Source organism: Motacilla alba, chromosome 2, assembly GCF_015832195.1.
Source record: "Motacilla alba alba isolate MOTALB_02 chromosome 2, Motacilla_alba_V1.0_pri, whole genome shotgun sequence".
NCBI classification, from domain to species: domain Eukaryota; kingdom Metazoa; phylum Chordata; class Aves; order Passeriformes; family Motacillidae; genus Motacilla; species Motacilla alba.
Genome location: NC_052017.1, coordinates 126,464,051 through 126,491,285, shown reverse-complemented (window position 1 = coordinate 126,491,285; position 27,235 = coordinate 126,464,051). Strand labels below are relative to the sequence as shown.

Here is a 27,235-nt window from a genome sequence, read left to right as displayed (position 1 = left end):
TCCATATTATACTGTAAACAGTATTTTGTTAATTGACTGAAGAAGTACCAGGTTGACAAAGGCTTATCTTGTGCTAGATTATGTAGATACGTAGATACTTGTACTCTCTATTCCAAGCTGTTACTTGGAATAAGTTGTTAAGTGATAGCTACCATAACTTTAGTTATACCTCCAAAAGCTAGCAATTCCACTTCTCCAAAGACCTATATATGCAGCGTAGGCTGATTCAGAATCTTCCATTTTAACTAATAAATCTTGGATTTCTAAATAGAGCTAAAGCTATATCATAAAAAAAGTAAGATGATTGCTTGCTTGGGTCCTGAAGACAATTGCAAAATGATTCTTAGTGTTCAGTGTAAAAGTACCACTTCAGCTTATATTAAAAATAAAATGAAAAGTAAAATCATATGGTATGAGATGACTGGAAAGGCACTTCAGTAAAATACTATGTATAGAATGTGATCACATAATACTACTTCCTGGGAGTGTGCTCTCATTTTTAGATAATGTTTTAATTTTCTGATAATAGCTTCTTTTCCGCTGTTTTGTAACAGATGCTTATGCTGTCTGACAATAAAATATAATCTGATTTTTATCAATACTTCAAATACCATTCATGCACTATGAAATTAATTTATAATATTTAACTTACTAGATGTATTTTTGTTTGTTTCTTTTGGTAAAAGGAGGGAGTTAATAGCTTTCTGTAAATGCTTTTTTAACTTCTGTCAATTTTACATATGATCTTTGAATGTTAATCAAAGAAAGACTGCCTGACTTTCTTCTGTGATATCTGGATAGACTTTCTGAATTTGTTAAAATAGATCTTTTATTTGCACTAGTTGTAAGAATTTATTGTCCAACAGGTAGCTTACCCTGGGGCAGGACAGCTTCCGCACATTATTGGAGGATCAGATTTGATTGCTCACCATGCTAAAAAGAACTCAGAGCTAGAAGACTGGTTAAGGCAAGAAATGGAGGTAAGAAATTAGTTTTTAAACGTGATCAAATAAAAGCTTGACTAATGTCAGTGGTCATACCAACTTGTGATAATTTCTGGAGTACTTCAGGATTTTATTTTTTAAATAAAACCTCAGCTGGTTAGTCATCCACGCATGCTCATGGGAGCATGTACAATAGTAAAGTTACTGAACGTCAGAGGTCAGTGGTAACACTCGACTTTTTCTGGTTATTTAAATTCATTTTGTGTGCAACACTGATGTAATCAGAAATATTTATAGAAAGCAAAATCAGTAACCTAAATGAGCACAATCTTTTGATGAGTAAAATAAGTGCTTTGTAAACTTGTGACATGTAAAAATGTGACAGGGAGCTAGAAAGAATTTCTGTATGGCTAACTGTGTTCAAATAGTTCTACAGTACAGTTGATATTCTACTCTTGAATAGAAAAAAAAATGCATGAGTAAAACTCTATTGGGGTATACTGAAGAGATGTAGTAAGAATAAATTTAGTATTTTTTCTTTTGTGCACCTCCTTAGATATAAAAGTCCTAAAAAACCACTTATTATGGCAGTTCTTTAGCACTTTCATTTTCTGATAGTTTCCTTAAAAATACTTGCTGATGAGTCATATTGTTTCCAGAGCCTGATTGAGATGCAGTTGCATCAACACTTCTTAATTTTTTAATCCCTGAATATAGATAATGCTAGATAAAATTCCCCTTATACACAAATAATCAGATTTTTAAAATTATATTTCTGTATTTCTGCTTAAAACTTAAAAAAACACATTTCTGACCAAAATTGATACCTTTCACAAAGTATTCCATTTCATTAATTGGTAGCAGTAGCCAAATTTGGGTAGTGAAATAACTTGTCTAATGTGAATATGCACTAAATATAGTACTTAGAGAAAACTTACTTCTTCAGGGAAAACTCTGTTAGTGCAGGAATATTGTTTTTCTATATGGCTTATTAGAATTATCCATAACAATCAAATATTAAATAAACTTTCTCAGGAACAAAACCGACATGCAAGAGAAGAATCACTTGCTGATGATCTCTTTAGGTAAGAGTTTTATGTTTGTACTTAGAAAAAATGTTTATTTTTGCATCATGTTTTCTTGGACAAATTTTTATTTTGGAAAAGATTACTTTGACTATTCTTTACAAAATTTCACGTGTTCTCATATATAGAATGTAGTTAAAGTGGTTCAGCAATTTCTCTGGCGAAAAAAACCCAACCTATTCAGGCTTCATTTAACATGAAAAATGAGAGGAGGTGAGTTGGAGAAGAAAACATGAAAAGATATTCATGACTGTCAGCATCTCTGTAGCCAGTCACAGACAGGGTTGAAGCTGCTGTTGTTCTGATTTGAGATTTCCATCATGTATCATCTCCTACTCCTGTCTGCTTTATCTCCCCATTCCTCCCCTGCCCATAGAATCCATATCCAGTCCATAGAATCTTCCATAGGATTTGCTGTCCAGAAGACATTTGAGCATTAGAATGAATGTGTTACAATGCTATAACAATAAAATAATAGTTTTGAGAGTTAATACAAGGACCTCACTTTGTTTTGCAAAAACTTCATTACTTTGTATGTTTTTTATGTGAAGAAACAAGTGACCAGTGTTTGACTTCTCACATGAATTTGACTAACATCAAAAGTTGTGCATTTGGGTAGAAAAATGTATGTGGTGAAAAAGGATTTTTTTTTTTTTTTGAATCTCTGTCAAACAAACATGATACCAGCATATCAATACATGTTACAGCCATTCAGAAAATCTTACTGTATTAGCAACTTGCTCAGTTCATTAACATATGGAGCATTTCTTTTAAAGGGTATACATTTAGCTTTTGAAGTCTGAGTTGTATAGCAACAACAGTGACTTCTAATACCTTTCTAGATATGTGGTGATGTAATTTGGCTCACAAGTTGTCACATTTTTCTGTCTAAGCATAAAGTCTTGATGAGTGAAAGCAGAATTAGTGGAAGTAAAACTGCCTGATCATTTAGTTGTGTCTGTCAGTTATTCATGCATGAATACAAAACACATCAGAATGTCAAAGAAATGACAGGAGTTTGGGAGATGAAGCACAAATGGAGAAGGCCAAGGGATAGCAGTGTCGAGTCAAACTATAAGCATATTGCAGTAAACCAGGTAACTAGTATATCCAGAAAGTAGCTCTAAATTTCTAACAGTCAGTCAGAAGCTGTATAAAGGGCAAGGTAGGGTGAGGATCTGCTTTATGTAGGAGTAGGAAGCAGCGAAAGGTTCTGTCTGAATGAGTTGTGGCCAAATGTACATCAGCATAAATATAAAGCACCCCTTTTCTTTCTCCGCTCTTTCATTTTTTGTGGTGTCCTTTTCCAGTAAAGAGCTTAGTGTTGGGACATTAAAGGCTTGGAAAAGCTTGTTTATGCATCAGATTTAAAGGTTGTAAGTAGTTAGGAAATCTGAAAAGTTCATAAACAGTTATCTTAAGTTCTTACGGAGGTTCTTCTGCCTTATGCATCCTTCATTTAAATAGTAGTAACTATAGTTAATTATAGGAGTGGACTCAGCGAAAGGACTGAACACTGGCCATTCCCTTGTTACAAATATATAATAAAGCTGTTTGCATCACATCGTATATCTATATAAACTTCGAATATCATTGTTTTACTTATTTGTGACAGATTTTTTTGTTGTTGTTGCAGATATGATCCTAATGTGAAAAGAAGAAGATAAATTGTGACCTGGATTTACAGTGTTTCTCTGGCAAAATCTGCTTTCTGTTCCTTAGGTTTCCTGGTTACAGTGTGTATGATGTTCCTATATATGACCATTTGTACATCTCTTATTGTAAGACATGTTTTCCAAGTCTTGCTTTTATTAAAGAAAAAGAAAAGTTCCTTTCACTGCTTGGTACTTATGGATTACACCATTGTCAAGACCTTCCCATTAGTTACTTCAGAGTAATGCTCAGTAAAATACTGTAGATATTTAGGATTTCATTTTAGGCTATTTCTGATGTTTGGTTATCAGTACTGTTTCGGGAAAAAAGGAAGTTAGCATCAGACTATTTTTTCTTTTTTTCAGAAAGCCTTTGTTAATTAGGCATTTTCAAGGGTATTGTCTTAAGAATTGAAAATCTGTTGAGGCTGAGATGCAACTGGTATTTGATCATGATAAGATATAGTTGATAAGATATGATCATTATATGATTCATAAGGAACCATTTCTCTGTGGTTCATTTTATAGAGCATATACTATTGTTACTGGTACAGAATATCTTGGAACTGAAAAAAACAGCTTCTTTTTCTCTTGCTTAAACATATTTTCATTTACACCTTTAAATCAGTGTGGTTGAATTTTCATTTGTTAAAATGTACTTTCAAGGCAGACAAAGTCTTAAAGAGCTGTTACACTCCATTTGGAGTTAAATGACCCATTTCTTTCTCTCATGCCTTTACTTTTTGCAATCACTGTGTAAAAATATGGCCTTCAAAATAGTTTGATTGGCAGGGAAAGCTATTGAAACAATTACCTGTTTGTGGATTAGGAGAGCTCATCTTAATGATCTGAGAATTGCAGTTAGTGAGATTACCCTGGAAGTACAGTGAGAAAAAACTTTCCAGACTTCCTGCTCAGGTGTATGAAGTCTGTTTCACATACAGATAAAGATGGACAGACATCACATACAGATTAAGATGGACAGTAGCTCTATTGTATCCTATTTCAAGAGGGAGCATCTCATTCCTCATGTGAGGAAGTAATCTGGTTGAGTAATTGAATTGACACAAACAGAATCACTCCCTCTGCCAAGAGCTCTGACCATACAATCAACATGAGCTGCGCCGTTTGAAGCCGCTCGTTGTGTATCAGAGGAACAACATTGCGACGTCTGTGTATGTCAAGACAGCAGGTGTGCTGAAGTCAGCATGGTTGCAACATGCAGAAGATATTTGGCCTTCCAAAGCCAGTGTTTTCTTGGGTCTGTCTTGGCATCTTCTTGCTGGTCAGCAATGTCTGGGGTGATACACAAAGTGCAGCCCAATATTTCTGAGCTCCACAAAAGCTGTGAGAGTGTTTGCATCAGGGCACATCAAATCTTACCCACCAAACACCTTTAAAAAGACTTCAGCAGTTCTTAAGCAGTTGAAATTCTTTCTGAAGGAGATGTACTGACTGCTGTATCCTCAGGTGAGTTTTTCTGCTATCACTGAAAATTTCCAGGTTTTCTGGCTGAAGACCTACTGATCCAACAGCTCTTGTAGACTGCTGAGGTTTTGGATTGTTATTACTAAATTCCAGCTAATAGTTTGGATAGCAGAGTATCAATGAACAAGATTTTCAAAGATTCTTTAGAAAGGTTGTATTTACAGTTGTAAAAAACAACTGGAGAATTTCTGAGGTGAAGGGACAAGACATGCAATGTATAGGGGCCTTCTACAAGAAAGTAAAGACTAAGTCCTTGGCTGCTCAGACTGCAATCTGCTAGGGGCTCAAGCAACCCTGGTGGCATAGCTGAGAGCACTCTTTTGTTCATGTTTTGTGATTTAGGGCTCTTCAAATTCAGTTTTCCAGACAGCTGAATTTACCAGCTTTGATACTTTTAAAAAAAAATCAGTATTTAAGAGTTGTGGGTCCCTTTCAGCTCAGAATATTCTAGGATTCCACTTTGAAGGTGCCTAGCAGGTGATACAGTTTGGTTTGTAATCCAGTTTCAGCTGCTGTCCAGTTGATGAAAAGCCTACACATTATTTACACCTGAGCTTCTGCTATTTTATTATGAAGTTAGGCTTGCATTAAAAAGCTTAGACATGCAAACCCCGTAACCATGGTTTTAATTGTAACACCAAATTCATGTAACAAGTCCTCTTCATTATTCTAAAGTCTTCCTTCCATTTTAACTTACTTTTGTCATGATTTTCACCTCAGGCCATTAGAGGAGATACGCTTGTTGGCTTACTGGTTTGGCCTTCTGTTACTGAAGGTAGATGGTAAAGGACATAATTACATGATCCAATAAATTTGAATTTCCAATAAATCACATCAGTATCTGCCTTACCCCTGGAGCTAGGGCATTAACTTCACCAGGTATTTCCTTTATGGTATAGAACAAGCTGTTGTAGGCTAACCCTACATTAGGCAGCTAAGCCCCACACAGCCACTCACACACTCCCCAGCAGGATGGGAGAATCAGAATTGGAAAAGGATGGAAAGCTCATGAGTTGAGGCATTTTTATAGGTAAGGCAAAGGTTGTGAGCACAAGCAAGGACAATCAACTTTGCATCCTGCAGTTCAGAAATTTTGCTGCATGCTCTATTTTCACTGTGCAGCTTGTGCTCTTGTTTCAACCATTCATTTTCTGGGAGAGCTTGCTTGGTGCTGCTTTTCTGTAGAAGGTTAAAAAAAGTTCATTAAATCCACGAAGAAATCTAAGTTTTCTTTCATCTGCCACACTCACGGTCTGCAAGTATACCCACCTTTTTGACAAAGTTATGTTGCTCACCTTGAAAATACATCTAAACACAAACTTCAGATCTTGTTTCTTACATTTTTTTGTATGTAACAGTTTAAGGGTTTGCTTGGGATGCTTTTTTTTGTAACAATTTTGTTCACACTGCTTACAGGAAGGAGATGCACACAATACATAAACTAAAACTTTTTATTAGCAGGGCTCTTAACATACAGTCTTGCATTCAGCAGCTTAGTTGAAGAAAACAGTTTAAAGCAGATTGAATTACTCTAGGTACTTCTAAACCGTGGATAGGTGCTGTATCCCTGCACAAAAACATGTTTAATTTTCAGTTTAACTCACACCAATTTCAGCTGACTTCCCACTTTCTACATCAGCTGGGGAAGCCACAGGTTTAGTTTTGGAGAAGACTACCAAGATATTCGCACTATTGAAGTGTGATTTCTTTTTCTGTTCATTCACATCTACGAGTCTGTCCTTTTTTCTCCTACCCTTAACTCCCACATCTTCCCCCAGAATGGTGATGGTTGTGCGTCAGGGCTGGCCTCTCCTTTGTCATTGCACCAGTTCCTATATGCGCAAACTGTGTTTGCAGTCAGCTTGAGTTCCTCCATCCAGACACCTCCTCATCACCTCCCTCTGAAATGCCAAGTCTTTTCCTTGCCTTCATTCCTGACGTATGATAGGCTCTATTCCACGTTAAATCCTAACTGAGACAGTACCTGAAGCTTCTACTGTAGACCTACCTCTAACCCATTCACCCATCTTGCTCCAGTCCATGTTATACAAATAATGTCTCAGTCCTGTCTCTTCCTCTCCCATAAAACTGGAGGGAGTCTTGCAACTTCATCTCTTGCTCTTTTCCACTTCTTGAATCAATGGTCAGTCACATTTGTCCACATCTGGTTTGAGTCACAAATCCCCAAACTGATTTTTGCTTGATTTTCAAATTCCAATTGTGTTGATGTTGTTCTGGTATCTCCTTAGAATTCAAGCCAAATGTGCCAAAAAAAATGAACCCTCTTCCTTACTATTATTCCTCCCTCTTCCTCTTGCAATCTTTGATCACCATCATCATCACATTCCAGTTACATAGTTACAAAAATGCTACACATTATCAGATATCCCTGACTAGCAACTCTCTACCACTTGCTTTAGCGCTCTGCCCCTACTGCTCTGGTGCAGCTTTTACTACTGGAATCTGTCATTCACTAGTTCAAGTACCAGATCCATACAAAACACCTTCTCTCTCATTCTGAACACTGCAGCTCTCTGAATGCCTTTTCTTCTGCAGTTTGATCTTTCTTTTGACTTGCGTCCCCTTGAGTCCCCTTGCGTCCCTGCTTTTGACTTGCGTCCCCTGCTTCTCAAAATCAAAATAACTGACTTCTAGGTGACACTATTTTAATTTTTTTGCCTTCAGTCTGTAATCAGTTTTCACACATTAAGATAAAACAAGCCTAGCATGCAAACCACAGGAATATTTATCATCTAATCAAAAGAGAGGTTTTGCTCACAAGTTGCTTACAGAAAATATTCTGCACGTGCTTACATTGCCCATCTTAAAAAAATAAGTATGATGCAAGAATACTCCAGCAAAAGATGAAAACTGGCACTGCCACACACAAAGAAATTATATAAATTATATTTACACATATCTCCAAGTCAGGTGCATTGTGTGTGAGCAAACATAGCTAGATGAATACAGTCCTTTATGTAATTTCAAACTGGAATTCCAGCATACAACCAGCATAGCAGGTCTAACAGAAATGGGCAAGGTCAGAGTATTGACTCAGTAAATTGTGCCAGGGAGATGTAAGGTAGCAGGATCAGTTCTCTAACAATAGCTCACTGTTCACATAGCAGCTGGTCCTAGCATCCAAACTGATGAAAAATATTTGTTAAAGAACAACCTAGATATGCCAGGATTTTATAGTATTTTGTGAATACATAGCAAACCTAGTTGTTAATTTTCTTCTTATGCTGTCATATAAGTCTCCAGAAGGTATCTAGGGACATAAAGCTGAGTTTTAGTTTATTGAAGTATCCACTGTAGGCTGGTACTTTCACATTACTCAGAATAAAGAGATGGAGGAGGAAGATGCAAATTAGAGTTAGTCTTCAGAACGAGTTATTTCCTGGTTTTAATGACTACTGATTATATATAGGTTTTAAGAGTTGGTTTATAAAGCCCTGAAAGTAGAAATTTTCAGTTAGAAAATGATCTAACATGCAGATAGATATAATATGAACTCAAGTTCAAGGTATGCTTGAGCTGAAATGTTCTAGTGTCTATAGACAAAGCTATCTTTAAAACAGCACTTAGATTCACTATAGCTACTAAATAACACTAGAAATACTTTCCCCCCTGCCTATAATCCTTGTTCCTTACACCAAATTCGTCCTTGACCACACAATTCTCTGTGTAATTCAAACTTAAAAAATAAATTAAGCTGAAACTCCCAGTGTACCATATTCCCAAAAATACACTGTTTCAGAAAAACAGCTGTTTATAATTCCTTACTTCAGATTTGCACCCCTAATGTCACCAAAGCCTTTCTTTTTCTGTCAAAGATGCTTCAATTTCTATTCTTTCTGCTAGGTAAAGTCAACTGTTATAGTTATTTCAAGCAAAATTTTTCTTTCAGGTTGGGCAAGGGGAAATGGGGAAAACATTTAATACAACAAGCTGTCACATCTATTGAATGCTCCTGTCTTGCTCTCACTCTAAAATAAGAACCCAAAAATTATGACAGGACATTGTTATGTAAGGTTCTAATGCATTATCTAAATTAAGATGTAACAGTATAAACCTTTTGGCCTTTTTGGTTCCCTAACTTAATTAAATCATTACTATATGGACGATAATAAAATTAGCTGCCTTTAAAGCATATGTGTGCTACCTCTTCCTTAGAAGGTTTAGAAAGGTCTGGGAGCACTTCAAGATTCTGCTATTACAAGAAAGTACCTTCTTGCTTTTCAGAAGTAGAAAATATGGTAGCAGAGTAACAAAGCCTTATCTCTTGGCACCCCACGTCGCTGATCCGGTTCTACAGCTTCGTCCGCAAAGACAATTTGTCACACGTTACAAATCCCGGGCTGGGTGTTCCATGAACAGCTCCTGTGCAGAGCTCTTGTTACAGCCCCACATCTCCCCCAGGAGGATGGGACACCTCCAGCCTATTGACACTTCAGCACCTGTATGTCTGCACTTCATACTGCACATCTTCCTCACAGCTTTCCTCCCACCATCCCTCACTGGTCATCACTTATCAGCAGCAAAGACTTGCTACAAGTTTGAAAATTTTACTCCCTTTCATTCTCTTTTAAGAGCATTTGGCCTTAAAATGGCCTTTCCTTTCAACTGAATATGCAGGTCAGGCCTGTCTCAAAGTTGAGGTTTTAGTTTGATTTCCTCCAGCTTTGAGTAAATACTCTGGGCTTCTGGCTCTAGCCTTCTTTTCAGTTCTTGAGCTGTGAGAGAAAGAAGCTACAGCCACCTCCTACAAATTGAGTGTTTTTCATTATGCAAGCATCATTCTATGAAATTATTAAAAAGAAGTTGCCTACATCCACTAGGCCAGAAGTAAAATACAAGAATTCCCAAAGTGCTGAGGATGAGGGACCTGGAGCTGTGGGATACACTTTGGTGTCCCTTTCTCAGTGTGCAACTACTGTTCCTGGGAGCCATACTCTTTTCATGCAGTCACTGGCAAGCTCAGGCTTCTAGTCCAAGACAAAGCACGTTCCTAAGAGAGAGAAGAATCCGGTGGTGCTGTCACCACTCTCTCTGGATTATTTGCTGAAAGGATTCCTTTGTTTACTCACTTGGGTGAAACTTAGGGTTACTCCTTTGTGGAAAAAGTTTTAAGTACAATTCAGTCAGAAGAACTACTGGAAAGAGGAAAAACTAGTAGGAGAAATCTTACTCCCAGTTCAGCATCTGGACACTACTTGAAATACTCTTAGCAATAATTTCACTAGAAGACACAATCACAGCTTTAAGAACCAAATCCAAGTGTAAAAGCTGTTTTTCCACTAGCCTATTATAAAATACACAGTATGGGTTAACACAGCTTTAAAAATTCTGTAAATCCAAATTAACTTACTTCAGTTAAAAATTTATGTTCTTCCTATCTGCATTTTCGTGATAAATCTTAAGTACTAAGTACCCTTTTAAAATACACAATGTTTAAAAATTTATTTTTCTCAATGAAAAAAGGGCTGAAAGAAACAGTCTCCCTTCTGTAAATTATTATATTACACAGGAAATTCAAATGCTTGGTTTTTTTTTTTAATCTGAGAAACAAGGTGTTTCCCCAAAAGACAACTATTCAGTGCCAACATCTAATTCAAAATAAAAGCAGTAGGTAAAACTATCTTAAGGCAAAGCCCAAACTTTTCTATCACCTAGTTCATCAAAATACTAAACAGAAGAGAAACAGAAATTTCTCTCAATCAGAAGGGTGAAAATGAAAAAGTCTAGCTACAACTTGAAATCTAGCAATTCCTCAAAGACACAAGAGGATCTTTTAGCAAAGCTTTGGTTGAAAAAAGTATTTTTACACTGGCTTAATAAACATGACCGCTGAGATTTCTCTGCCCAACTAGGGAGGGTCACACATGCAACTTTTTATCTCAAAAATAATGGCAAGATTGATGAAAAAAAAAGCAGTTAAACCTCAAGGTGCTGTAAGACTGCAGTGAAAGATACTTGACTAAGAATAGGTCAAACATCTCTGCTACAAAATTGTCACTACAACACACAGAGCTGGTGAGTAGCTGCAGCAGCTGAGGCTAGAAAAGGGGCTGAAGTTTTTTCCCAATTTTGCAAAATAACTGCTAAGTAAATCTCTTTTTTGCTGGCATTTTAAATGTCTCCTGTGATTTATGAAAAAGCAGTAACATGCCATGTGTTGTATTTGGACATTTATATTGACACAAAAGGGCAGGAATTTAGTCACAGTGCAGATGTATTCCCAATAACTAAACTGCAATAAAATTCTATAATCAAGTATTTAGCACTTGTAACAGTTAAAATTATTAGGTATCACAGGTTTAGAATTGGTTTCTATATACAGTTTCTTCCAGAGAAGGCATATTGTAGAATCTCAATTAAAATATGAAGAAAACAAGCTTAGACTTTAGTGGAATTAAAATCAGCTCAATATCAGTATAAAAAAGTACTTTAACTAGTACTGACAATGTATGGCTAAAGCCAGCCATGTGAGCAATGCAGAAATTGATAGAAACGCTCCTTTGTTTCAGTTTATGCTGTTAAGTGGCTCTAGACTAAAGTAGTAGCATAATTTCATAAATTATTTTGGACTTACACTGAAAATAGTAATTTTAATCCTTTCATCCTTTACCTTTTCAACTTCTATGTCCAAATTCTGAGTAACTTACTCAGATCCATAAACACCTGCAGTAGCCACAGAACCCTGTAATTCAGTAGGCACAGAAAACAGGCATTTATTGAATATAGCTATCTACCATTTATGAAAGTTGAGACAGCTGGGAAACCAGCAACCACCAGCAGTTTCACAAAGCCTAACTTCCTTTTTAAAATCTGCTGAAGTTCAATATGGAGATTTTTAATCACTCAAACAGAATACTTGAAACTAACACGGCATTCTTTAACACAAAAAAAACCCAAACAGAAAAATAACACCTTTTCCATCATATTGGACCCGAATGAAAACATTTGGTAAAGAAACAGTTAAAACCAATCACTTTTTGTCTATTGAGTTCTGGGAGTTCACTTTCCTAACTTAACCTCATGACAGTAAATAACCTACGAGTGTGTTTAGTTGAACTAACTACTGTAAAACCCAGCAAATGATGTCTAGGTCTTACATTATGGAGTGGAAAGATGAAACATAGATTCAGAGGTAGGTACAAGTTAAGTCTTTGTCTTTCATTAGAAGTTTTAAGATTTAAAGGAACTATTGCATGTTTGTTTTGAGATTGGTTTGTTTTTTAGCTGTCTGCAAGATAAAAGCCTTTCTTAAGCTTCAAAAACTGCAGGCTAAAATATTTTACTATCATGTGCTGCTCTAGAAAAAAAAAGAGAACCAATTTTTAGTCAAATGGGAGATGAGAATATCTATCACCCACCCCACCTTCATCAGCCAAGTCATCCCATTCAGTCTTCCTGAGCTTGGAAGCAAAAAAACCCTTAATTTTCTCATGTACCTAGTTTTTCAGTAGTACACTAGATATTCATGATATTGACACTGTAATAAGAGCACTTACATCATTACTTTATTGTTTACGTTACTGCGTATTCTCAGAAATGTACATATCACTGTAGGGGAACATCTCATGTTAGACTTTGTGCACTCACCCAAGTCTAGGCAAAGTTTGAAGAAACATTAATGGATTGTGTCAAATCGTTAAAGATTAAATGGGAATGCTTATTCTTTTATTCCAATTACCAGGATAATTTAAAACTGCTGAGGAGTACTTCTTGCTTATAGAAGTCCTTATAGTAGAAACCATTTTACTAAGTGCTCATTCCAAGTATTACTGTGGCAAATAAATAAAATCCTTGTTTCAAGCAGAAGGCTCCAAATTTGCTTTGGGACAAAGAATCACTTTGTACTAAACAAGCTTTCTGCTTTTAGAAGTTATTTCAATTTCATGGTAAGAGTATTCTCGTCACATTTGACACTAAAATGTAAAACCACTGTGGTAGGCATTGCCTTTCACAGACAAAGTCTGCTCTTGTAGTTGAGCAAGAGATGACAGACAGGCAGGCCAAGATAAGTTAGTCTCATTTTCTGTTTATCTGGAAGCAATTCCAGTTGAGATCAGTTGAAATAGCAGATCAATTTTTTGTATTTTTAAAGAGTGAAGTATCGTAAGATCAGCATCCTTTACCAAGCAATACAAGCGCAGGTTACTTGTACACAACAGAAATGTGACTGCTATCAACTTTTGCTGCCAGTGAGTTTTCTGTTAAGACTACATCTGTAATCCCGGATGTGAGAGTTTCTAATGTCTCATTTATGGTACCCCCTCACCTCCTCCATCCCCACTTTCAATCAATTCATGTTTCTTCTTTTGTCTTATTGCCAAGCATCGTGCAATGCCCAGTGCACCTCCTTTTAAAAACCGTACAAAGTTGTCTCCCACCAGAGGCCCTAAAGCAAAGAGGTTGGCTTCTTTAGTGCATTCGTAAGTGTATGGATCGATCTCTATAGGATTCCCCTTGCATGTAATGGGCTGATTAGAGTGATGACCTATGCTATGTCCTTGGTCCTTTAAAAAGAAAAGATTTGGGTGAGAACCTATCAGAACTAAGGCTACGGAAAACTTCAGAATTTTCTTCAGTCCAGAGGCACTCTGAAGAACACATTTCATCTCAGGCTTGAAGGAAAGTACATTGTGTTCAGGGAAACTGGTGTAAGCAGAATGTTGGTTAGAGTCCACGGTATGAGACTGAGTACACATCATATGATAGACCTTATGGTATTCAGGGTAAAGCTTTTTAGGTAACTGTTTGAAAATTAGGCTTGTATCGGTAACTCTTCGACGAAACACGTGGACTACTGGGATGTTGTTGTTATAGGCACATAGTACTGCATCAGCTGCTGTTAGTCCAGCACCCACAATCAACACAGGGTCTGCCTTCCCACGTAACTTTCCTTTGCTGATTGCGGCTCCGAAGTCAGACATGGAATGGAGGACAAAAGGAAAGTCTTCTCCTTCAACTTGCAGTCGGCCAGGAGAATCAAAGGTTCCAGTTGCAAGAGCCACATTCTCAGCAAAGAGGCAGAAGGGCACATGAGAGCCATCTGTTGCTCGCTGATAACCTCTGATTTCCCAGTTTCTCTTAATAAGTGATTTCTGTCCATCTTCCATTTCCAAATGCTGTGTTGAAATATCTTCATTTTGGTGGCTTCTACCTTCCTCATCCTTTTCTCGGTAAAGCCTGGACACTGATGTTATGTAAACATTGTCTCTGAAATTCTTTTGGAGGCCCATGACTTTAACATAGTGTTTATAATAACAAGCTATTTCCTCTGGCATTACTCGATCACTCTTTATGTTTCTGAAAGAAAATTGAATGGTTCTGGTTAATAAATAGACCTTATTGGTAATCTGAATATCAGATATGATATACCTCATGACAGGTCAAGTTTATGAGGACTAAATCTGCTCAGTGTAAATGACACTGAAGTTCAGCATCTTTAAAGGCATTTGGTTTATTTGTTCTCTTGTTTCCTGATACACAAGACCAGCTAACTTTTTAAACATAGTTTTAACATAAAACTTTTAAAAAACTTTAAAACAAAATTTTAAACATAGTTTTTCTGGAGCATCACAGCAGCTCCATATGGAAGTGTTTTACAAAGTTTAACATCACAACTATCAAAAATACAATACCGGCTAAACTTGTACCCAGTGACAATACACTTACTTACAATCTAATTAATTAAATGTCATCGTTAAGTGCTAATTTTGAAACTCTAGGTTCACTATATTACTGGAACCAAGTATTCATTATACTTTACAAAAGACCTCTCCCTTGGGCAGGGTTAAGTTCACTAAGTATCAAATGAAGTAGTTCCATGTCACATGAATGAGCAAAGTAAACATGACAGAGAGTGTTAATGCAACTATGTAAACAGGATTGTGAGGTTCAAGTGTTCAATAAAAACCATTTTTGCACTGCAACCCTGCTACTACATCTGTGCTTTTCTTGTGATTATTGCAGTCTCATTTATAAGAAAAATAGCTGACAGTGTAATTATTTGGAACAGTTGCATAAATTTTGCTGCTTCTTTAGAAGTAAACTCTAGGAAAAGGGCAAAACAAACTGTAGTGAACATCAGTATTGCCACTAAATTACATTTAAAATCCTATTTACAAGTAATCAGGCCATTCATTTTCTTAGACTAACAATATAATAGCACATGTTCTTTTAAATGCTCAGGTTACTACTCTGGAAATCCTCATGAAATATTTATTGGAAGAGAATAATGTGACAGTATGACACCTCTTGCCAGGAAACTTAGGAAACTATTCTACATAACTAGAATTTTACATTATCATCAATCCTTTTAAATAAATTTGTTTAATTGTAGTATAACAGGTCAGCATTTCTGGTTTTAGCATTGTTGAAAACTATAATACATAGCTTCAGATAATAAGCAGCTTATGGGATTTCAGTTAGGCAAGGAGGCAAGATTGCTGTGGTTATCTAAGAAAAGGATTAAAGAACAAAGCTACAGTTTCCTCACTTCAAGGGTTGTCCTGAAATGAGTAACAGTCTGCCCTTAAAGACATATGCTCAAGTAACTGTACTTCTTCTTTTCTCATACATGGTACAAAACCAAATTCTTTTAATTTTGCTAGAACAAAATAAAAAAATTAAAATTTTAGAAAAAGCTCATGTAGAGTGTTCCCAGGTTCATCTGCTGACACAGACCTTTATTATCTAAAGTAAAACCAGTGAGCTTGCACAAGATCAACTTTTCTTCAGAAGTTTTTTCAAGAAACTTATTGCTACAAATTAACACAGAAATACTGAATTACTCTCTTAAAATTGAAATTCATAGATTTCAGATGCTGCAGCTTTGCCTGTAAAAGCAAATGCTGAAATATATGCCTTCCTGAATTGCAAGACAGCTGGTGTGCGCAGCAATTTCAGCTGCATGGATGTTGAAAGAGGAACTTGCAATACCTCCTTCAGTGGATTTGAAATTCCTTCCTCCATTTTCCCTCACCTCTGATCAGAACTGCTTTCAGCAAGGGCCTCTTTCTGAAATGCTGCTGGAACACACGGCTGCCTGTACGTTTGCTTTCAGTGCACTCACCAGCAATTATTCTGCCTGACCATGGTCCAGTTTTTTTCCATCAGAATACACACAGCAGAAGAATTTCCAGTGCCATCAAGCAATTTAATAAACTAAACAAGAAGCCCTCCTGTGAACAGTGAAGTTTGAATATTTTCCAGTTATCTGGATTTTTACAGCCACTACGATTCTCAAATAGATTCTGCAGTATCTTTACCTGCGTTTGCTAGCTGCCCACTCCTTAAAGCTGAGGCCAGGCAATTCCATCCAGTCTCCAAAACTGATGGTTAGCATAGAGCCCTCCATGGACTATGGAGAAAACATGAAGATGCATGATCAGACACATTTCATATTCAAATTTCAATTCAAATGTAAAATGTAAATTTAAAAAAAAAATTCAAATGTAAAAACCAGTGAAGCTTTTCTCATTGTACTCATTTAAAGCAACAAAATACCAGAATACAACATAAAATCAGGACATTAAATGAAGAACTGAAGAACTGTTTCTGTGTTACACTTAGATAACAAGCAACCACACAAGCTAATAAAGAAGGTGAAGAGAGAGCATGTGAAAGGAAAACTGAAGGCAAGTTATTTGAAATACAAAAGAGGAAGGAAACACAAAACATGTGAAAGTAGCATCATATAAAGACACCAAAATTTAAGATTGTGTATAAAAGCACCTGGAAATAATGCAGACAAGGAAAAAAGTTATAGAAAATACTCTTAATTATAATTCATTAAATGTGAACTAACAAAAAACCTGGTAAGACAGCACTCATGGTCACAAACACCCAAGAAAAGGGCAACTTCTTCCTTCCTTTCTCATATCCCCCACTTACTTGGGCTTTGCTAATGAGCAGTTGAAACTGCAACTGGAACTACCATCTAAAACAGGCCTAGAGTAAGGCAGTAAGAAAAATCCCAAAACACAGTTATCAAGTGTTACTCTAGGAGAAGATGAAATTTTTACTCACATGCCATGCCCCACCAGGTGGTCCTTTTCCGAGCACTATGTGGGGAATATAATTATGCTGTTCTAACTTCCAGTGCAGAACAGGCGGGTAGTCATAGCCAAAGTCAGCATCCGGGTGAAGCAACGTATCAAAAAGCACTGCAACTGGGTTTGAGGAGCGTCCTTCCAGGCCTTCTGACAGATACTCCAGATCCTGAAGGATGACAAATTTTAAACTTTTCATGTTCATCATGCTATTCTGATGTGCAGAAGTTGAATTGCAACAGAAAACACAATTCAAATTGTATTTTAGGTAAAGGTATTTAATGTAGAGATTCAATCAAAACACTTTTCAGAAATAACTGCTATGATTCAGTTCTTTGTAACTCTGAATAGTACACCTCACTCATTTAAAAATTACATGTTAATAACAGTAATTCCGGGGCAAGTCAGTATTTGTAGAACAAAGAAGTATGTGGACAAATAGAGATTAGAGCAACTTAGTAACATCCGTATTTATAGACAACAGACTGCTTTTAACAAAGGACTGCTAATACTTCTAGGAGCCCTATTTTGACGAAGCAAAATTGGAATCTAAAAACATTAAGGTTTAAACATCAAGTAGAAAAGGCTCTTTTGACAGCTCTTAGCTTGTTCCAACACTAACTGTATTGAATCTCAAAATAATGAAGATAAAATAAGCATTATTTTTAAAAAGTAAAACCAGGATTATTTTATACACCAGTTAAGGTTGAGAAAAATTTCTAGAACTTTGTAATGTTCACATTTCAGCATCTATTAACCAGTCTTGTTCTAATAATTGCAAAAATTATACAATAGCAAATAGTTGAAGAGAAAATAGAGATTTGAAGAAAGACATAAGACCAATTTTGGACATAAGACCAATTTCTGCTGACAGTCAGCACAGCTTAGCTTCCTAATTAGTCAAAATATTAGGGGGTTGGGAGAGGATGAAGCACATGAAACATCTGTAGCCAAAACTTAGGCAACTTACTCTCCTGCAAAAGAAAAAGCCTTGAGACCTAAGGTAAACATCACATGCAAATAGCACAGCACTGAAACAAAAACACTCTCCAAAATCCAAAGCCAAACAAACTCCTATTTACTCCCTACAAATATAAATCCATGTTTGTATTTCAAATAAATTAGTCACAAAGGCAATACAGTGATAACATTGTCAGTAATCCATCAGGAGTACAATGAGGTACGTGGAAAACAGTGTTAACATGGCAAATCAATGGACAAGTGGAAAGAAAAACACTGGAGAAGATTTAACTAATCAAATCAGACAGAAAAATTGGACGTATATATGAGTAACAACAGCACAAGTGCAACTGTCAATACAACACAAACGCTGAAGGATGTATACTGTTCCAAAAAGAAAAATGGACCGTGTTTATAGAAGATATATGTCCCCGATACAACTCAAAATGAAATCTTAGTAAGAATTGTAGCATTTAAGAATATTTGAATTTGAACTACGTATACTTTATGTATGTTAGTAGAACATGTTCCTTGGTGATAGTGCCCAAACATCCCGTGACATAACAACTGGAATTCCAGCATCAGCCACTGACCAAGTCATGCTTTAGACACTCCTGGCAAGTAGTAAGAACACAACAAAGAGCAGACTATAAACCAAAAAAACATCACAAACTAAAAGCCTTCAAGAGCCACAAACGACACTACACAGCTCAGGTTTGGATCTAATGGTCATGAGTTGATTCTATTTAAATTAACAGAATAACAAACTTATTAATGCACTAATGCTTTCAGTAAGAAAAGAGCTAGACAAGAAGGCAACCAAAGCTTACTTGGTCAACAATGGAAAGATGTCGAGCTTCTTCTAATTTTGTATGTAGAATGGGGTTTGGGTGTATAGCTTCAGGAGACAAATATGGCCTGTATCCAGAGAGCAGGTAAGAAAGGCAAATTCCTGAAGGTCCATTTCCTATCAAAGAAAAAATTTACTGCTTCAGTAAAAATCTTTATAATCTATAGTTTGTTAATCACTAAATATACAGCAACAAAATAATACTGAAGTAGCATAATGCCAGAATGTCTTGATTTCAAAGCAGAGCAATTTTTTTTTCAGTTAAAAAGAAACAAATGTGTGACTTTTACACCAGGAAGCAAAATGCATATAAAGAAGTTCCCTAATTTAATAGGTCAAATTCACTACTGTGTGAAAATGACAGATAATGGTCTGCCAGTCAGTCACAGTGATAGCTGAATATCATTGCCATCTTACAACTCTGCATTCCCACAGGCACTGTACAACACAGAGCAGAAAGACAATCTGGATTATATTCTCTTCAGGTCTGTCCATAAAATAAAGGGAAGACAAGCAGAATGCTTAAGACTGAAAGTCAGAATAGAAGTTAGAGACACTGCAAAACAGCAACATAAAAACTAAGTGACCATAGACCTCCTGTGGGTAAGTGGCAGAGAACAAGAAACTCATGTAAGTCCACATTCATTGTTCAGGAGGAGTAGCAAGTCAATTACTTTTACCACCTTTGTAGCATTTTCAATGTGTATTGCTGCAATTTTAATAGAAAATTATTTTTTAAATTTATTAAAAGTATGAGAGAGATGGGACCAAAACATTACCATAAGGTAAACATTTCTTTTTATTTGACCGTATTAAACAAAGTAGGGGACCATATTTATCACATGCAAATACAGAAGTAATTCTGTTGCAAAGTCAGACATCAAAAGTTACAGAAAGCAAAATCAGAAAAGTATGTGCTATGATACAAAATTTAAATATGTGGCTATGTGTTGTTATTTCTATAGCTCCTCTTACTCATTAACTGAATGAAAAGCACAGTGTTCTCCTAATGAGCCACTTGTCAGTACTCTGTCTTTGTTTGGACACATGGTATTTAGCACACACTGCAAATTCTGGGTTCAAGTTACTAATTCATTCATACTTTAATATAGCAGGCATTGTTGGGTATTTGTTCTTACTTCTAACCATTTCATCTCTTGATGTCAAGAATTCACAGGTCATTTACTTTTCCCCATCACCTTTGCATACACTATTTTCATCACCTGTTAACAATCTCATTTCTCCAATGCCATCTCTTTTCCCTTTCCTGGTTCCTCAGTCCTAAATCCCCCATTACTTCTCTGAGGCCCTATTCATTCCCAGTTTCTTCATACATTGGATCTCTTTTTCCTCCTTCACCAGGCTATACTCACCTGGTCCCCAGTGGCAGAATATCCCATACTTTATTACAACGCTGTGCACATAGACTGGCCACAGCCATAGGCTACAAGAAATCATCTAAAGAATCTAAAGACAGGGAGAAAGTTCTTCCTTATTCTCACACTGTTCTGCTCCCCACAAACAGATCAACATAAGATAGATTGCTGGATATGCTTCACACCAGGAATTTAAAGCTTAAAGAAGATGCAAGCCCCTCCTGTCACCCATTTGCCATGAGACAGATGTGAAAGAGAACTGTAGCAATACAGAGAAACTATCCATAACAAAATCAAATTAATTTATGAAAACACTTTGATCATACCAGTAATTCACAAGCATTTCCATGGCTGAGTAAATTCTTAACTGTTTTTAGAATTATAATTTGAATGCAGTAAAGAACTTTTTTATGTTTTTACAATAGCGCAGCTAGCTTTATTTTTCCACAGGGATATAAAGAAAGCTCATCCACAATAGAAAAAGGAAAATGTGTGCCGTAGCCAAAGATGCCATGCTAAAGAGCATTCCTACTGGATAAGGCTAAAAGACATAAATGGTTAACAAATGTCACCCAAACAAAGACTGGTAAGAGCCACGGAGATTACTGATGGGATGGATGGGTTAAGTCTAGGGCTTAAAGGGAGCACTTCACAAGGATCCATCCTCGCACCACTGCCAACTTGAACCAGCCTCACTTCTCTCTGAATGGAAATTTGTTGAGGTGAAGTCCAGCAGTGTGTCCTGGTGGCCAAGAAGGCAAATGGCATCCTGGCCTGTATCAGGAATAGTGTGGCCAGCAGGAGCAGGGAGGTCATTCTTCCCCTGTACTAGGCACTGGTGGGGCTGCACCTTGAGTGCGTCCATTTCTGGGCCCCTCATTTAGGAAGGAGTTTGAGATGATTGAGAGCATCCAGAGGAGGGCAACAAGGCTGGTGAGGGGCTTGGAACACGAGCCCTGTGAGGAACGACTGAGGGAGCTGTGGGTGTTTAGCCTGGAGAAAAGGAGACTCAGAGGTGACCTAATCACTCTCTACAACTTCCTGAGAGGTGGCTGTAGTCAGGTGGGGGTTGGTCTCTTTCACCAGGCAGCAACTGACAGAACCAGAGGACACAGTCTCAAGCTGCGTTAAGGGAAATATAGGTTGGAGATAAGGAAAAAGTGATATCACAGAAAGAGTGATAAAGTGCTGGAATGGCCAGCCTGGGGAGGTGGTGGAGTCACCATCCCTGGATGTTCAAAAAAAGACTGGATGTGGCACACGGTGCCATGGTTTAGTTGAGGTGTTAGGGCATGGGTTGGGCTCGATGATCTTGAAGGTCTCTTCCAACCTAGTCATTCTGTGATGTTAAGGTGAATTACTGTCACTGAGTTCCCTGAACTTTTCTGGGACCATCCAGAAAGCTGATCCAAACCCACCTCCTATTCTTTAAGCAGACTGAATCCAAGGGAAAGGAAATCACTTGAGGATATGCTGTTAAGAACACACGGGATGAAGGTTCAGCTGCAAGGTCTGCAATTAGACTTGTTATGGTTTTCTCAGAAAATTCTTGAGAAAAAAAGAAAAAAATCTTTTTGAAATGACAAATTTTGTTTTTTTATTTACACACAGTGCCTCCAATAAGACCTCTGACTGCAATTAAGAAATACTACTATTACACAAACTTTAGTTGTACAATGAATATAATCAGAAACCCCATGGCCCTGTTCACTTAAGAAGCAGTTAGAAGTTTGTTTGAATATCAGCAAAATCTTCTCTTGATCAACAGCAAACTGTAGTACAATCACCTTTACGTTATGTGTCTAAATTTAAAGCAAATATTCAACTTCAAGTATCATAACAGCCTTGTTATTTGGCTAAGAAGTGACAACATTCCAGATAGTAATGATCAAAACTAGTGCAGAAGATGAAAATGTTTATCACAGAACACGTTCTACTAACTTAAGAGCTTCAGCATGACATTTGTCAACCCTTCTGGAATGCATCTGTTTCTTTCCAACACAGGTACTACACAGAAGTTATTAAACCAGCAGAGAGTGTGTTCATACATGGGGGGGGGGGGCAGGGGGGATGACAACTATTTTCGTACTTCTTTACTACATTATCAAATCATTTTAGATCCCTTTTTGAAGGCTCTTCAATGATAACAGGCTGTCAGTGGAGAAGATCAGCTTGCAAGGTGTCTCAAATAAATCTGTAAAGAAGCATTTGGATGATGGAGAAGTGGTCAAGGCAGCTGTGTTTGGTGTCAGCACCTAGAAAGGTGCTCCTAGACAAAGTAAGTATTGAGCACAGGTATTTGCATAACACAAATTTGCAAAACTAAACAGTGGAAACTGAATCATAAACCACATGACAAACCTATGCTAAAGCTGACAAAATGCCAGGACACCGTTCTCTTCAACTGTGATGCAGAACTCATCAAGTGATTCACGTCTGTCACATACACCTAAGTCTGCTCCATGAGCGCTATTTTAAGCTATCATAAAGAGAGCTTTGAGAACAGGCACTGTGCAAACACCAGTCTTTCAAAGTTGTGGAAACACTGTAAACACAATTATGTTGCAACATCAATCTCGAAAATCTTTGCTTGTTTACAGGTACGTACTTGCCCTAGTCCCAACAGCTTTGGACTAGATTATTGAAAACCTTCTTTACTTCAAATCTTTTCTTTATCCCCGCATGAAGTCATGGCAAGAATGAGCTGGTGACCAGCTATTGTTGAAAAACCTCAGCCCAATACACATTATGCTAGTACTCTCAATTAAATTGTGTACCTATGGAGCCTCCTCCCTCTGTTACCCTGTCATTTTACAAGTAGAAGCCCTTAAGTGTTCAATCAAGACTACAATTTATTATTTTAAACTAGCCAAACTGCGCTGGATTAATTTTGGAAAAGATGGGAGAATATTTAGATATTAGTGAGGGATGCAACAGAGAAAAAGGCAATTAATGAGATGTTAGCACCTAACCAACACAGAATACACATCATGCTTTTTACTCTTCCACATGACCCCACAGATTTCTACTGGTGTACCATTGACAACCTCCATGCATACAGAAATAGACATGTTACATTAATCAAAACCTATGTTATCAACACTAGAATCAATAAAATTCTTCTGTTAATACTCCCATATCTACTGCTAAATAACACAGCTGATTTTTTCAAAGCACAATTTAAATTCAAATATTAAATTTAAATTCAACAAGTCCCTTGACATAATATAATGCTACTGTTGTTAATTTTAACAACTGTATTACTCTAATAAAGATCTTCACTGTAAGGGTTCTAAGCCTTAGTTATTTATTGATAAATTATTTCATGCAGCAGGTCAATACAGCCAATGGCAGTGACAGTGAATCTTTAAAAAGGGAAAAAACTCACCTATTATTACTACAGGCAGGGTAAGAAGGGAGTCCCCAGGCAGAACAGTTTCTTCAATTAAAGGCATTCTTTTAATCTTCCTCCCAAGGCTGTCACCAAAGTACTGAACAAAGGAATTCAAAAGCTGTCCTTCGGTTTCAGTGCTGCTGTAAGTTCTAATTAAGAAGGACAGATGGGAGAAAACTAAAATGAAACAGTGAACTGTTGTCAGAACAGTCTCTTCAAAAATAGTCACTTTTGATGTTTTACTTTAAAAGCTATGAAACTGGCAAAATTGAGACCAAAACAGATATGTTTTATCCAATCTACACAATTTTACTCTTCAGCACAGCTTTTCTAACAGAAGATTTTTTAAAACTCTATTTTCTCCTAGCAAGTCTACAGAAGGATAACAAAAAAGCACAGATGGCTCTGCAAAAGTGCAGATTTCTAATCTCAGTTTATACAAAGCCAAAGTATAGCCACAAGCATTATTCTGATCCCACACACAGTAGAACTCATTCCTCGTTATCCTTATCAAATCAGGAGATACACACTGTCTAGCCAATTAACAACATTAAGGCCAGACAAAGCCTGAAGGAGCAGCTAAGGTACAACAGCAGTGTTCATATCCCTTCCTGCTGGCTGAGCAGCACACAGGACTTCACCTCAACGAATTTCCACTCAGAAACAAGTGAGGCTGGTTAAAGTTGGCAGTGGTGTGAGGATGGATCCTTGTGAAGCGATCCCTTTAAGCCCTAGACATAACCCATCCTACCATTATTAAAAGTTTTTACAGAAGGAATTGACATGTAGTCAGGTCAGCTCCTGCACAGCAGACTGCTTTCAGCACTAGCCATTTTCCTAGATTTTCTAGTTCCTTCTCTGAAAAATACACAAGTTTCTCTTGTAACTCTTCACCGTGCAGATGTGCTTCTAGAATACAAAGACTTGTCTTATAATGTTTTCTATTTAATTATTTAGGAGTCCTTTCTGAAACCTTTCCAGGTCATTGAAGAAGCACACATCAGTCTAGCTAGAAAGACAGAGTCGAATTAGAAACAGTCTGTTTCTGCAGATATTTTGTCAAGTCTTTTGTACAGTAAGGACAACCAATTTTTAATCAAAAATACCTGTATCAACAAGGAGATATTTTTCTAGAAAAATGTCTAAAAAATTCTCTTTATAAACATGGTAATTATCAATAATAAAAAAAGCACTCATCTATTTCCTAAGACTTTGCACATTTTAAAGCTATTCTAGTGTTTCAGCAATTATTTTCTACACAGGATCAAAACTGTAAGACGCTGATCCAATTCCCAATGCCTCCAAGAAGCCATGTAAACCATGTACTGCCTCAACTCCCACAGCACCCAAGATTCTGTTTCAAAAGCCTTTCCTCAATGGGGAATTTTGAAGTAAACTGGAGACAGAGCCGTGCAGTAACAACAGCAGTAGCACAATCTGTAACACATCTCTCTGATGGCATTGTTAAAAAAGGTGGGGAGCTATTTTGAGGTTGTATTTATTTTGGAAAGTACTTGTTATCACTATTCTCTGCAGTAGAACAGAAAAAAAAAAAGCAAATTACTTGCTTACTGTTTGATTACAGCTGCACATTAGCTCTCGCAGACACCTAACATCCAAACAGAATGAGTTGGATGAAGACGAGGAATCAGAGAGGGGCTATCTGATTATCATACTGATTTTTTCACCTCTGCTTTTAGAAAGGAGCACGTAGACTGTTTTATTTTCCAGCCTCTACTCAAAGTTGACTAAGGCAATGCTACCTTATGTTTTGCAAAAGACATGCTTAAGGGGAGCACGCATGCTTTAGTGTGGCTTTACTATACTTACTGTGCTTGATGGAACATAAAACTGAAAGAAACATTTCAAAACTCCTTTTAAGAGATATATGCACAATGCTGTAGGCTACAGAAGAATCTTTTAACAATAATAATGTTGCCTCTATGCAGCTTAGTATATCACAAATTACCAAAGAGGTGAATTCCCACAGGAACATCCACGATGTGCAGTTTCTCGTTCTTTGCACTGGAATACCTGCACACAAAATGCAGTGCATATGCAGGAGTGCTGTCAGCAGCATGTTCTTCCTTGGCAAGAACATCATACCAGAACCTAGCAAGATCTGAAGTTAGGGGCCACCATCTTCCTAACCTCTGAGCAGCACTGAAAGCCACCAAGTACCAGCACTTTTTATCTTGATAAAACTCACGGTAGACAGCTTTGCAGTGGTGGGGACTTGGCACAATCACCTACGGCACTACTCCTGCAGACAAGCAAGTGGGCACAAGATGAGTCAGTCCCAACACTAGTGCCTAATTTATCTTATACTGGTCACTCAAATAACCTGGGGAACTACATTCTGTCAATTGCCCAGATTCTAAACATATGCAAAAATGTGCCTTCATGGTTTTGGTTTGTTTTTTTTTTTTTTTTTTTTAACCCATTAAGAGAAAAAACGCAACATACACATAACAGTTTTTCTCCCATTTGAAAAAGCTAATAATAATAATGTGACAACAACTAGTGATTTGTTGCAGGTTAGTAAACTAAATGGTACCTTTTCCAGGTAGCCGTTATGAAAGATGCTAGAATACACTGCGTACTTTCAGGAAAAAAAAAAAAAAAAAGGAAAGAAACGGACTGTGGTGGGCGGTTAACAGAAAACTCGTTATATAAAAGGAATCTGAATTTGGTCTCAACTTGACACTTCCAGAAGAGAATTAACCACTGCCAGACTGTTGGATTTCGTTCAGGTGAGCGGGCGGAGCGGTGCCCCTCGGGGCCGGCATCCCGGGCGGTGCAGCGCTGCGAACGGCGGAGCGGCACCGAGCATCAGCGGCCGCGGGCTGCCCCCGGCCCGGCTGCGCCTCGCCGCTGCCCAAGGTCACGGCGCGCCGCCCGGGCCCCGCCGCCGCCATCCTTTCCTCGGCGGGGCCGTGCGGGGCCGGCAGCGCCGCGCTCGCCGCCGCAGCCCCGCGGAGGCCGCAGCCCCGCCGGTGTCCCCGTCCTGCCCGCACCGCCCCCGCCCGCCGCCCCGCGGCCCGGCTCCCGCGCAGCCCCACCGCCCGCCGCCGCCGCCTCACCTGAAGTGGCCGGCCAGGGAGCAGCGGCAGCACCACACGGGCATGGGGAGCGCCGGCGGGGCCCAGCGATGAGGCTGCGGGGGGACACCGCACGCCGGCTCCCGCTCCTCCTCCTGCCGCCGCCACAGTGGGACCCGCGCCGCGCGGTCCCTCCTCCTCCCCGCTCACATGCGGCACCGGGTCACACGCCGGAGGAGGAGCCGCCGCCAGCACCGGCAGGGAGGAGGGACGAGCGGGGTGAGAAAGGAGGAGAGGAGAGAAGCGGAGGGGAGCGGGGAGGAGAGCGCCGCTTCCCCTTGCCGGCGCTGCCGCGGTCCCGCGGCCCCGCTCCCGCAGGA

The 27,235-nt window shown here is 38.1% G+C and overlaps 2 protein-coding genes across 4 annotated transcripts in view; one reads left to right on the top strand and one right to left on the bottom strand.

Moving 5' to 3' along the window:
* NBN (nibrin) overlaps positions 1-7,131 on the top strand; it is a 25,241-nt gene extending 18,110 nt beyond the window's left edge. For both annotated transcript variants that reach the window (XM_038127801.1, XM_038127800.1), the window contains 3 exons: positions 867-980; positions 1,980-2,029; positions 3,666-7,131. In XM_038127801.1, the coding sequence (XP_037983729.1) occupies positions 867-980; positions 1,980-2,029; positions 3,666-3,696 (195 nt within the window). In that variant the 3' untranslated portion in view covers positions 3,697-7,131. The remainder of the gene's footprint in view (positions 1-866; positions 981-1,979; positions 2,030-3,665) is intronic.
* Positions 6,607-27,235, bottom strand: OSGIN2 (oxidative stress induced growth inhibitor family member 2). 2 transcript variants are annotated; one of them, XM_038127803.1, is made up of 7 exons: positions 26,898-27,235; positions 25,784-25,848; positions 23,809-23,963; positions 19,025-19,161; positions 17,212-17,403; positions 16,452-16,543; positions 6,607-14,487 (listed from the first exon to the last, which is right to left on the bottom strand). In XM_038127803.1, exons 3-7 carry the CDS (start codon positions 23,873-23,875, stop codon positions 13,440-13,442), a joined length of 1,536 nt encoding a protein of 511 aa, XP_037983731.1. In that variant the 5' UTR covers positions 23,876-23,963; positions 25,784-25,848; positions 26,898-27,235; the 3' UTR covers positions 6,607-13,439. The 2 variants fall into 2 exon arrangements, with proteins under 2 accessions (XP_037983731.1, XP_037983730.1); XM_038127802.1 differs by lacking the exon at positions 25,784-25,848 and having other exon boundaries at positions 26,898-27,234.